This window comes from Nycticebus coucang, chromosome 5 (assembly GCF_027406575.1).
Source record: "Nycticebus coucang isolate mNycCou1 chromosome 5, mNycCou1.pri, whole genome shotgun sequence".
Taxonomy (NCBI): Eukaryota; Metazoa; Chordata; class Mammalia; order Primates; family Lorisidae; genus Nycticebus; species Nycticebus coucang.
In genome coordinates, this window is record NC_069784.1 from 93,326,372 (window position 1) to 93,339,417 (window position 13,046).

At 35.7% G+C, this 13,046-nt stretch overlaps 1 protein-coding gene across 2 annotated transcripts in view; it reads left to right on the plus strand.

The window, feature by feature from the left end:
* NT5DC1 (5'-nucleotidase domain containing 1) overlaps positions 1–13,046 on the plus strand; it is a 141,512-nt gene that overhangs the window by 98,296 nt on the left and 30,170 nt on the right. For both annotated transcript variants that reach the window (XM_053591767.1, XM_053591766.1), the window contains exon 7: positions 11,606–11,780. In XM_053591767.1, the coding sequence (XP_053447742.1) occupies positions 11,606–11,780 (175 nt within the window). The remainder of the gene's footprint in view (positions 1–11,605; positions 11,781–13,046) is intronic.

Here is a 13,046-nt window from a genome sequence, read left to right on the forward strand (position 1 = left end):
AGGATTTATGGTGACCCTGAAGTTACTATATAGTCCCCAAATGCTATGTTATGGGAGAAGCAGTGTTGCACAAGCTCTGAAAACAGACTGGGTATGTTGAAATCCTGATTTGCCGCATGGTAGCTATGTGACTTTGGACAGGTTCCTTCCTGTACCTCAGTTTTCTCTGTTGCAGAATAGATACAATATAGGATCCATCCCTGGTTGTTATAGGATCAAATACATTAATAGTAACAAAGGTCTTAGAACTGTTGGGAGAAAATAATCATTCAAAGTATGTTAGTTATTATAAGGATAATTATTATAAATAATCCATTTTAAAACTTTGAGATTAAGTTAAAACCCTGAAAAATCTTTCAAAATAAAATGTTAATGCCATAGGAAATCCCTCAAATGTGATGCTGAACAAAAACACAGATAACAGAACTGTATGTGGTATGCTTGAAATTCCCCCATGGTTACATATGAACAGAAACATACTGGCAGAAATTACACAGAAGTATTAGGATGTTTGTAGCTAGTCTGCAAATGAATCATGCCTCCCAAAATTAACACCTTTCTTTTTTCTTCTTTTTGAAAAATGAGCTTACTCTACAGCACCAGTTAAATGCAGCAGAAGTATTGTTGTCTACTTGTAAGACTAGGTCATAAGAAGCCTTTGCAGTTTTTGCTTATTTCAGAATACTTTCTCTGCTACCATTAATGAAGTCTAACTACCCTGAGACCCACTAGCCACAGGAAACCCAAGCTCGCTAACTGGGGAGATGTTTACCAGCCCTCACTGTTCCACCCAGCCCCGCTCAGGTGCCAGACAATGAGTGAAGAAACCTTAGATGATTCCAGACCCAATGACATCTGGGTAGCACCACTTTGAGAACCACCACCCAGCTGAGTGCAGTCAACCCTCAGAATCATGAGAGTTAGAAATATATTTTAAGCCACCATGTTTTTAGATGGTATTACATTACACAGCAGTAGAAACCCCAATATAATGAATTGAATTTTCTGTAGCAAGAATGTATCATATTTTTAAAGCAATAATTTAATCTTTAAATATTTTTATTTTCAGTATAATTTTAACATCAGGATATTATGTTTTACATATGTTTTTAGTTATATATTTGATATAATTCTCAACCTACAAATTAAATTAACTACAGCTACCATTTTTTTACCTATCCTAAATAAGTATAAATTTATTGGACTTAGAATATATAAAAAATAGAGTCCTGAAATTATATTTATTTGTGCAAAAATTCTGTACTACCTATTATAAAGAATCTCTTTTTTTCTAAGACATTTTTATAAGATTATTCTTGACAACAATAAAGACAGAGTATTGGAATGCTTTTTTTATTGGACTCTGTTATTCTAGGAGAATCTAAATCTGTGGCTCTTCACCTCATTGGGGAGCGGGGTTGCATGTCTCTCACCCCAGGAATCTTATGAAAGCTAGAGAGCCCACCTATCCCTGCTCTAATCCGTAACACTCACAACACACTAATGAACAACATGTTAGGCTTTCATTCACCCACTGAGCCCAAAGAATAGACTCTAGATTAAGAACCCTAATCCCTCTAGGTTTAGGACATTCATATTCCTCAAGAAATGTTGCAGGTTACAAATACATCCTATGTGTTTCTTGGCTATATCAAAAGAAATTATTTAATTACTCTAATTCTCTCTTCTATTAACAAAATTATAATTCAATCAAAACATTTTACCTGAATTAAAATGTCACTGATCTGAAACTTAAGTGAGTTCGTTTTCTTCTTTTTTTCAGTTAACATAGGGTAACTGTCCAACTGGTATTTTGAAAAACCATGTAGAAGATATATCTGATACAATTCAGATTTAGGTGGAAATGTATGATGAAAATCAGTAATGTCAAAAAAAAAAAAAGAAAATCAGTAATGTCTCCTTAAAGTATCTGTTAAACTATTCTGTGTGTGCTAGCCATAAATGTGGCAGACTTAAGAGCCTTACTGGAGCTGTCATGTTTATGTAATACACTGCGAGGCCAGACAGTGAATAAGTAATTCTTTATGATTATAATCTTTGTGTGTTTCTAAATGTATTTCTTGTGAGATACAGCTCTGCATACTTCTGGCTTTATTAGAAAGAAAAGATATTTCTAAAGACACTGAAGATTATTTGAACTAAAGTAATTAAGGAAACAGTGCACCCTTGTGATAAAAATTTGATCTTTAAAATGCATGCTTCTTTGAAGACCAATGTTTTATTAAAGAAATATCAAAGTTTTTGAGTTGAGATTTAATGGAGGGCAGACATCCCCAAGAGATTCATTTTTTACTTCTAAAATGAATTGGTTGTTTTCAGAAATTGGTTGTTTTCAATTTCTAAGTATATATTTAAAGTAGATGAGAAGTCAGAAGTATTATGTAGAACTTAACCTTAAATGCTGGTTAATTTGAAATTTTTAAACCAGTTTAAAAGATTTATGGTGACAAACTGTTTATGTATTTACATTTTGTAAATTATTTATATATTATATATAACTATTATATAATAGTGGAGGGCTTTTGGAGGTGAAGAAAAACAATTTAGAACCTAATTACTTTTATTTCAGATGTTTCTAGAAGGATTTATAAATGTTTTCTTATCTTGAATTTCACAGAGAAAATAATTAAAATTTTGACTTCATTCCAAAGCATCTTGTTTTGATTATCTATTATTCCATAGGAAAAAAACCACTACAAAAATTAGCTTAAAACCACAGTTGATTGTCACAAATGATTTGGGGTTCAGTTGGGTGCTTCTCACTTAGGACTTTTCCGTTAGTTACAGACAAGTATCAGCTGAGGCTACAATCATCTGAAGGCCTGACTGGGCTGGATGTCCAAGGGAGCTCACTTCCAGCTGAAGCTTTTAGCTCAGCACTCAGCTAGGGCTTGCCATTTCAGTACCTGCACACAAGTTCTTTGTCTGACATGCTCCTCACCACACGGTTTTCTCAGATTGCTGGCACATCCTACATTGTACCTGGCTTCCAAGAGATAGGGAGCCGAAGCTATCAGGCCAGTTAAAGGGGCTACACCTGGAACTAACAGTGTCACTTGTGCCACATTCTATTGGTCAGAGCATTAAAAGGTCCTGCCCAGATTCAGAGGAATGGAGCAGTCAGCTCCAGCTCGAGACTAACTTGTGAGATGGGAGATAATATTGTGTCCATTTTGGAAACCTGATTCACTGCACATATTCCTAGAATATAATATGTACAATAAGTTGAATATGTATTCTATATATAGATCACATGTAGGAGAACATGGAAAATGCCACTTCAAATATAATAAGCTTTACTAAAAAGTAAATGCTTTTAGAAGTGCAGTTAAGGCCTAGGATCCTGGCTGTTTCTGTTCTTTTTTTTTTCAAGTGTGCAGTTTGATAAGTTTTATTATATATCGCCAGGTATCAAACATAATTGCCATAATTAATACATAATGAATATATTAAACATGCTCCCAAATTTTGTGCCCCTTTTTAATCTCTACTTCCTTCCTCTAAACACTGATCTGATTTCTGTTATTATGAATTAGTTTGAATTTTCTAGAAATTTCTTTAAATAGAATCATATTGTAAGCATCTTTTGTCTGGCTTCTTTCACTTAGCACAGTTATTTTTAGATTAATCCCTGTTAGTTTGGTACATTTTTAAAAAGTTGTCAGACACTTAACATATTTATCCAAGAGAAATGAAACAATTTCTTTTTTTCTTTTAGCACTTGGAATATATTAGCCCACTAATTCTGGCTTCAAAAGTTTATGATGAGAAACTTGGTGATAATCTTTTTTTTTCTTTTTTTTTTAATTATTAAATCATAGCTGTGTACATTAATGCGATCATGGGGCACCATACACTGGTTTTATAAACAGTTTGACACATTTTCATCACCCTGGTTAACATAGCCTTCCCGGGATTTTCTTAGTAATTGCGTTAAGACATCTATATTCTACATTTACTAAGTTTCACATGTACCCTTGTAATATGCACCACAGGTGTAATCCCACCAATCCCACCCTCCCTCCACCCATTCTCCCCCTCCCTCCCCTCCCTCTTTTGAGGAACCGCAGGTTCAGGCATTTGGTGTATGTGCTTGGCTGAGGAGCCAATGGCGCGAAGCTACCATCTGTGGGATTATGACTGAATGCCTTCTGTTTCTTTTTTGCTTTACCTACACAAAATTACTGCTTTCATGGCTGAGAAATCAAAACTAATGCAAAATAGTACATTGAAAAACAATCGGATTTTTACCCTTGTGTGTATCCTTTTTACAAAGCTAATGAAAATAATGTTTAAAACCTTAAAAAGCTTTTGGCTTAGATCCTTTTTTTTTTTTTTTTTTAGAGATGGGGGGGGTCTCACTGTATTGCCCAGGTGGGACTTGATTTCCTAGGCTCAGGATCTTCCCACCTTAGCCTCCTGGACAGCTGGAAATATAGGCATGTGCCACCATACCCAGCTCTAGATCCAAGTTAACAGAAGACACAGGTTTGAAAATTTTCACCTGATAGCATTAAATGTGCTTAATCTAGTTTCTGCATTCCTAGCTAAAAATAGTGAAGATCAAGTTCCACTAGGGGAAAAGTGCTTTCAAAAGCTATCTGGTTTTAAAAGAGTATTCTACTGCAATAATTCTCAAAGTGTGGTCTTTGACTGTCAACCATCCTGGGAAATTGTTAGAAATACACATTTCCAGGCTGCATCCCCCACACCCATTGAATCAGCCCTCTGGGTGATTCTAATTTACCCTTGAGTTTGAGAATCGCTGCCCTTCAGAAATCCTATTTGGGAAAGATAATATACATATGTATATTAAGAAAAGACCTGTGTTAGAGGTGGAGAAACGCTGTAGAAACAGGTGTTTATTGTGACTAAAGAGTTATCTGACTGGACATCACCATCGAGGCATAGACTCAGGCAATCCTAGAGTTAAAATGGGCCTTCAAAACCACCTATTTCATAGGTTTATAAATGCCTGATTGGCCAGATGTGAATTTCTAGGGCCCCACCAGAGATATTTAGGGTAGGGGACAGGCATTGATACTTGCTACAAGTGCTGCAGGGTATTTGTCATGCTTCCCAGTTTGAGAATCCAGGATTCAGGTGTCATAACTTAATACTTCTCCTACTTCCACTTGCCTGTAGCACTGTCACTGTTCTTACATTGGCATGTTCAACTCTTTCTTCTCTTCATTCCTGTTCCCAGCATAAGCCTTCTATTTTTCAAAAGAGATCTTTTATCTGATGTCCGTGCCCATGTATTGTCTCAGACACACTCTCTCTTGAACAGTGTCATCCAGAATTGAACCGGTAATTCAGTTTTAGTCTGAAAGGTGGGAATTGTTGCTGTCCTAGTTCTGAACATTCTGGTCCTAATGTACCTCTCCTCTTAAGAACACATACAGAGCCAATGCCTAGGGCTATGAATGAGGAACACATTATTCTTGCCCCACTTTCTAGAGTACAAATATCTTTCCAAAAACATGACAGTGTCACAAGTACATAAAATTAATTAAATTGTACAACATGGTCCCTAAACTTTTTAATTACGCTTTGTCTATACCTTAGAACTGAGCTGATTACAGGCTCCATATTTTGAAGTTGCCAAAAAGCAACAGCTCCTCCATTGCTGAACATATGGCTGAGTTTTCAACCTAATTAAGACTACATGAATCCCTATAAAATTTACCTCACCAAGTCACCTTGTGGATGTTACAGCCTTTCCAGATGTTACTATATGTAGTTCTTTCTGTCACCAGATGGATATGCTGCTGTCTCTCTCAACAGTCAGTGTCTTCATCAGAGGATTCGTTATGTTAGTAACACCAGGCAGGTTGTTAAAACTTCTCTCCAGGGGCAGCGCCTGTGGCTCAAAGGGGTAGGGCACTGGTCCCATATGCCGGAGGTGGTGGGTTCAAACCCAGCCCCGGCCAAAAACCACACACACACACACACAAAAAAAACTTCTCTCCAGATTTACAGCTGTCCAATAACCATATCAGAAAAAGGAAGCTAAATTATTTTAGAACTCATATTGGCATCATATTGGTTGTGAATTCTGATGGCAACAGGGGAGTTGACTATGCCAAGTATAATATAATATGTATTGGGCCAATTGTGATAAACTGGTAGGGTACATATGTAATCCTATCTAAAGATATTAACATCCCAAAATTGAAAAACACTGATGACCAGAAACCATGTTTATATAGTGTATTCCAAGGTTTGCCGTTTTGATGGCTTTTGAAAGATAAAGAAGTCTCTTTAGCTTGTCTGTGTTGATTTAAACTGTTTACGTAAGTTTTCTCTGAAAGAATTCCATTTCCTTTTTTCCCTAGTCCATAGGTATGAAATCTACTATTCTATAAATGGAGTACTTAATTCAATCTAGCATGCTATGCTTAATTGGTATAAAGTAAGAGTAAAAATTTTAAAGATCATCATCCACAATGACATTTAAGATAATCAACAGTCAATATTTTTTAATTGCCTATTATGCCTATCTGTTAGGTATTAAAGATACAATAAAATCGAAAATTCCAGTGAAGAAGGCAAAATATGCAGACAGTAATAGAGTCTTATATTTCAGAGCAATAATTCTTAGTCCTAGTGACATATTAGAATGACTTGTGGAGATTTAAAAATAAATACCAATGTGATAGCCTAGCCCAGACCAATTACCAAAATCTTTGGGGTAGGGAACATATATGTGAATTACATTACAGAGCCCGAAGTCAGATATTGTTAAAGTATAAATTTTATGAATTATGTTTTTCAATATATTATATACTTTATCTCCAAGTTCTGACTTGGCATCATTTTCTAAGCATTATATTTAGCATATAGATTCTCATTTTACTTAAAATAAATATTCTAGTTTTTATTAATTATTTTATATTCTAGGTTTATTTAAAAATAAAATACAAATAGATACAAATCATATGTCTGTTATATAGACAGAAAATCTGTCTCAATATCAAATTCCAATTGTATACTTTGCCCTCTAAGAAGAAAAGCAATTTATCTCTTTTATCCTCCAAAAAGTATTTCAGTGTCTCTTAGCCAAGAAAAATTTTAGTTATTTTTCCAAAAAATACTATCTCTACAGCAAGTAAATTTAAACAATTCATAGGTAAACATTTTAGCTGTTCACTAGCATTCTCTTACATAACTTATAAAAACTATAAATATTTAAATCTCTCTTAAATTATGTTCTGCAATGGGAACAGTAACAGACCTTAGTTGGAGGCTGAGGGTGAAGGTGTTAGCATCCGTATCTCTAATCCTCTTGGGTAACAGCTTTGAAAACCGTAGCCACAAATCACACCACCAGTAGTTACATAGTTAACAAGAAAAATGCTTACTTATTCAGTGATGATATAAATAGTGATGTGGCAGAATTGTCTCTTAAACTAAAGAAGTATTTTTGATACTCAAGCTGCACTATTTTTTTTTTTAACCACGAGAGGTCCCTAAATCCTGTTTAATATGTATAGGCCTTTTTATGTACGTATTACTGTTCCAACACTTTGCTATTATTTTTATGACTGTTATCAACCACATTTTTAACGTAGGATAGCTAACCTTTTTTTCTTTAGAATCAGCTTTTTAAAAAATTTATCCCAGCTGGACGTAGAAAATATCAGCATCTAAGGATATAAATGAGGTAGAGAGGCCAGGAAAATGAATTACATAAAGTGGCAGTGAAATGGAATTCCTTTAGAGGTCAAGTGAAAACACAGACTGCTTTGTGAGTTAAGAACAAATAATACCATTTCTTTGCACCTTTGATCTAAATTCCCTGTTTTGCTTGGTGTTGATCTTTTAGTATCGTAATTAAACATGATTTTTCCCCCCAGTGGGGGTAAAAAAAATGAAAGCATACATTAATAGGGTGATTTTTATATAGTACATGAATAACACAGTTTTTGGTCACTCACACTTGGCCATATCTTATAAGTTATATTAGAATGTAAAGAAACAAATGTTCCATGTCTGCCGCTGCACTAATTTAGGGATTCATACATTGAATGCTTGCTCCATGCCAAGCATATGTATTTCTTGCCTTTAAGAGTTTATAGTCTCAAAAAAAAAATAGTTTACATTCTCTTTTGGAAAATAATTTAACAGACAGTTATAATTCACATGGTATGTTTAATACAACTCTTCCTTTAGTTTAATAGATTGATTTCAATAGAAAGATAAGTGTCCTTTTGTCTAATTATATCTCTTCTTAATGATTTGAGGCTACAGGGGACAAAAATATTTTCTCCAGTGATATTTTTTAGTAAGTGCAATTCATAATCCAGCACTGGGTATTTAATTTTATAGGACTTATCTTTTTTAATTTGTTCACTTCATTCTAGCTTGTGAAGAAAACAAAGAAATTTCATTATTTCTTAAGAGAGTGATTTTATGATTAAACTATTATGTTTTCACTCCTTTGAATTAGGTATTGCTAATTAAGACACTAGTGAAATTAATCTAGGTAAGAAATTAAAAAAAATTTTTTATTGGTTTAGAAATGATAACAGTAGCTTTTTAAACAGTAACTTCTGTTTGGGTCACTAGAGGGCACTAAGCACGTACTGTATAGCTAAGAAGAAAACTTTCTCAACAGTTTTTTTCCTGAATCCAGAAGTTTTCCCTATAATTTAGCATTATATAGTATAAATCATTTGTTATGCAGCCCATAAAATTCCTTTCAAGACAAAATTCTTTCTTCTAACTGAAATAGTCTCACATATGACTCCTTAGGTATAGTAAGTTCTGAGCAAGAGACAAGTCTCTGAAATTACTTTGGTAGTCATCCACTTAAACTATTTAATTCTTAACTGTTTAGCTTTATTATTATTTCTTTCTTACATTGGCCTTTTCTTACTGGTCCCTGTTCTGTAAAGCAGAAAATATGTTTTAATCTTTTTAAGGGCAATTATTTAGCTTATGGGATAGCAAGAGATCCCAGTGATTTACACACAAAAGTTCCTGTAGAGCAGAATACAAGAAGAGCACAAACTTTGTTTTTGTTCTTGGTCCTCTGATGTCTAAATAATATTCTCACATTGTTAACATAGTCTTTCTTTTGTCTTTTTTTTTTTTTTTTGGTCTGAATATGATATTTTTGTGATTATTTTCATAATCAAGATGTTTTAAGTTATAAATAATAAATATCCTTAATGTTTAAGCTATTATTAAAGTGAGTTATTTTATATGACTAGAAGTTGTCCAGAGGCTGGGTGCTACTTCAATGATGGTTAGTTAGGCTCAATCCAAAACCCAGTGATGTCATCAGGAAGCCAGAATCTTTTCTTATTTCCACTCTGCCATCCCTGGTATGTCAGATTTGTACTTTGTGTTGAAGAAGGCTATTGCAGTCCTAAGTTGAACTTATAATCGTGGCAAATTCCAGTAGTAGAAGAGAGGACATTCCCCTTTGTATATTACTTTTTATCTACATATAATACTTCAAAGTTCTCTAGCAATGTTCTTCTTGGGTCTCATTTCCGTGAATGGCTCTCTTGAACATTCTAAACAAATCCCTGGCAAGGGAGGGAATTGCCACAATATGTGTAGACTGATAGATGAAACCTCAAACAAAACCAGAGAACTGTCCACCACGAAGTTGGGGAGCACACTATTAGGCAGACAGCAGTATTTGCTTCCATTTGTTCCATTTGTTTCACTTAGAGATTCTTCTGATACTCTTGAAATAAAATTTTTATTTCAGTTATTTCAAGTGCATCCCACTGAACAGAGTTACTCAGGTGTCCCATATGCAGGTATCGCAGAGTCTGTCATTCAGTACAAGCTCTTTAACCTGTTGTTTTGTCTATGCACGCAGTTAGAGAAAGTGAGAACGTGCATTCTCTTTATCTGCTTGTTTGTTTTATCATGCTTAGAGAACAATACTTCCAAAAATGCTTTATGAATCCAGTAACAGTTCAACCAAATCTTCAATTATCTGGCTTGGTACCCATAGCTCCGTGGGTTTGAACCTGGCCCAGGCCTGCCAAACAACAATGACAACCACAACAACAAAAAAATAACCAACAGCCGGGCATTGTGGCTGGCACCTATAGTCCCAGCTACTTGGAGACTGAGGCAAGAGAATCGCTTAACCCCTAGAGTTTGAGGTTGCTGTGAGCTGCGATGCCATGGCACTGTATTAAGGGCAACATAGTGAGACTCTGTCTCAAAAAAAAAAAAAAAAAAAAAACACCTGCAATTATCTGTTACATACACACAACTTTAAAAGGCACCAAGTCAGCCGGCATGGTGGCTCACACCTGTAATCCTAGCATTCTAAGAGGCTAGAGCAGGTGGATTGCCTGAGCTCAGGAATTTGAGACCAGCCTGAGCTAGAGGGACACCCCCTTCTTTACTAAAAATAAAAAAATTAGCTGGATGTAATGGCCAGTATCTGTAGTCCCAGCTGCTCAGGAGGCTGAGGCAAGAAGATCGCTTGAGCCCAAGAATTTGAGGTTGCTGTGAGCATGGCCTTCTACCCAGGGCAGAGTCTCAAAAATACATAAATACATACATACATGGCACTAAGTCAAGCACTGTGGATGAGGTTAGCCAGGACATCTGGGGATGCTGCCACCATCTGCCTTGGAGCTCAGCCTGACCTACTGTACTCTCTAACGGGGCAGAGCCAGCACTCCCAGTTCTGTGATTCCAGTCCTGCAGTCTTCCCTGTTAGCAGCAGTAGCTTTTTACTTTTGTCTTCTGGCTTATTTTGCTCTGGTTTTTCCATTTAACATCTCTGTGCTTCTCAGAGGCTGTAGACTGGTTCCCCTAATATGGGTTCTACCTGGAACACTACTGTGACTCTAAGGAACCCTACTCCCTTCTCAGCTACTTTATGCCAAAGATGTGTTCCTGGTGCATTATCTGAGTGCTTATTTGTTTCTTATCTGTATTCAGCAAATATATATTTAATAATTACAAGAATATTTATTAGTAACTGATATTTCAGATGCAGTAAGTTTTTTCACTGGTTTGAAAATGTTGATACGGTATTCCTTATCTGTTTGAAAAGTTTATCAATTCTTGTCAAATGGCCAGCCAATGTTATCAACTGACATTTTCAACTATCATATTTTGTATCTTTTCTAACAACCTAGAAGGATTTGGAGAACCATTCTCCTACGCAGAGTATCACAAGAATGGAAAAACAAGTATCACATGTACTCAATATTAAATTGAAACTAGTAGATAACAACTACAGGCCCACAGGAGAGAAAAACTCAGCTAAATTCAAGTAAGAGGAAGAAGGAAAGGGGTTTGGTAAATTCTCACTTAACAAGTACATTACACAGATATATGCCATACTTCCTGGGTGAAGGATATAACTACAACTTAAACTTTACCTTACAAACACAAACAGTGTAACCTAATTGTGTATAGCCTAATTAATCTAAAAAGAAAGTATTCTTAAAAACAGTATGAGCAACATTGCTAAGTTGTTCGAATGTAGTTTTCGCCTTTTGTCTATAGTAGCTTTGAAAGAGATTAACTTGTTTGAGAATATTCCATGTCAAAAATATTTCTTTTAAAACTCTCTGGTATTTTTGTCTTTCAGAAAACTGTGGAATGTATTTTCCAGAAATAAAAAGAGATCCAGGCAGATATTTACATAGATGTCCTGAATCTGTCAAAAAGTGGCTTCGACAGCTAAAGAATGCGGGCAAAATTCTTCTGTTAATTACCAGTTCTCACAGTGATTACTGTAGACTACTCTGTGAATATATCCTGGGGTAAGTGATGAGTTGTTTCATGTTCATTGTCTTATAAAAACTGATAGCACACTGGTCCAGTGCTTTTTAAAAAGTGTCAACCCTGACTATATCATTATAGTTATGATGTTAACTAATTATGATGTACAAGTTATACTTGTACAATTTAGCACATCCAGGGATGTGATTGATATCCAGGAAAATCAAAGAAGTATCAGTACATAGACTTGAAAATCAGACAGACTTGGGACTGCTCTACAACTTACTGTGTGACCTGGGGCAGGTTTTATAACCTCTTTAAGCCTCGATTTCATCATCTTAAAAATAGTACAACGCTGACTATATACTATAGTTATAGTTATCAACTAAACATTGCTGAGTCATAAGTTGTGTTTTTTCCGCATAACATACCTCAATATCTGCTGAAAGCAACCCACCCACCCACTCTTCCCCCCCACCAAGTACATTTTAGCAAAGCAGTGGTGCTGGGAGTCAGTATGCTCATAGCTCACTGATGGTCAGGGCTTTCAGTTTTATGAAAGGTGAACAGACTGCACATCCCTCAATCTTCCATGAATTTGGTTTCTCAGCTTAGATGATTACTGAGGGACACTAAATTATAGATTATTTTCCCAGTGGAGTTCAGCCACTCTATAGCCATTACAGTGTGAAGCTATATACTTGTACAATTTAGCACATCCAGGGATGTGATTGATATCCATGAAAATCAAAGAAGTATCAGTACATAGACTTGAAAATCAGACAGACTTGGGACTGCTCTACAACTTACTATGTGACCTGTGGCAGGTTATATAACCTCTTTAAGCCTTGACTTCATCATCTTAAAAATAGTACAATAATACTGTGACTGGAATTTCTTTCAGCAGTAGGTCCTTGGTCTCAGGGATTGGAAGAATGAACCCACAGACCACAGATCAGTGGTAAGATAGGATTTATTAGCCAGAAAGGAATACAGAAGGAGTAAAAAGAACCAGAGCTTCTGGCAAAGGGGAAGACCCAAGGTGGAAAGTCTCCTGGGTCCTTTGTCTAGGGATATAAGGTCTTAAGAATTACTTTTGGCCAGGACTTGGTAGTTGGGAAACACCTTTTCAGTGTTAATGAGCCTATTAACTTGGGGCAAAAAAGCAGGGGGTTCCCTTCATGAAATTGCCTGGGCCTAGGAAACTAGGGTCCTCTGGCCAGCTTTTATTGGGGGAACCTGAATAAATATCCCCTCACAGGTATGAGAGGATATTTAAATAGCAGTAGTATTAGAGTAGCTGATAA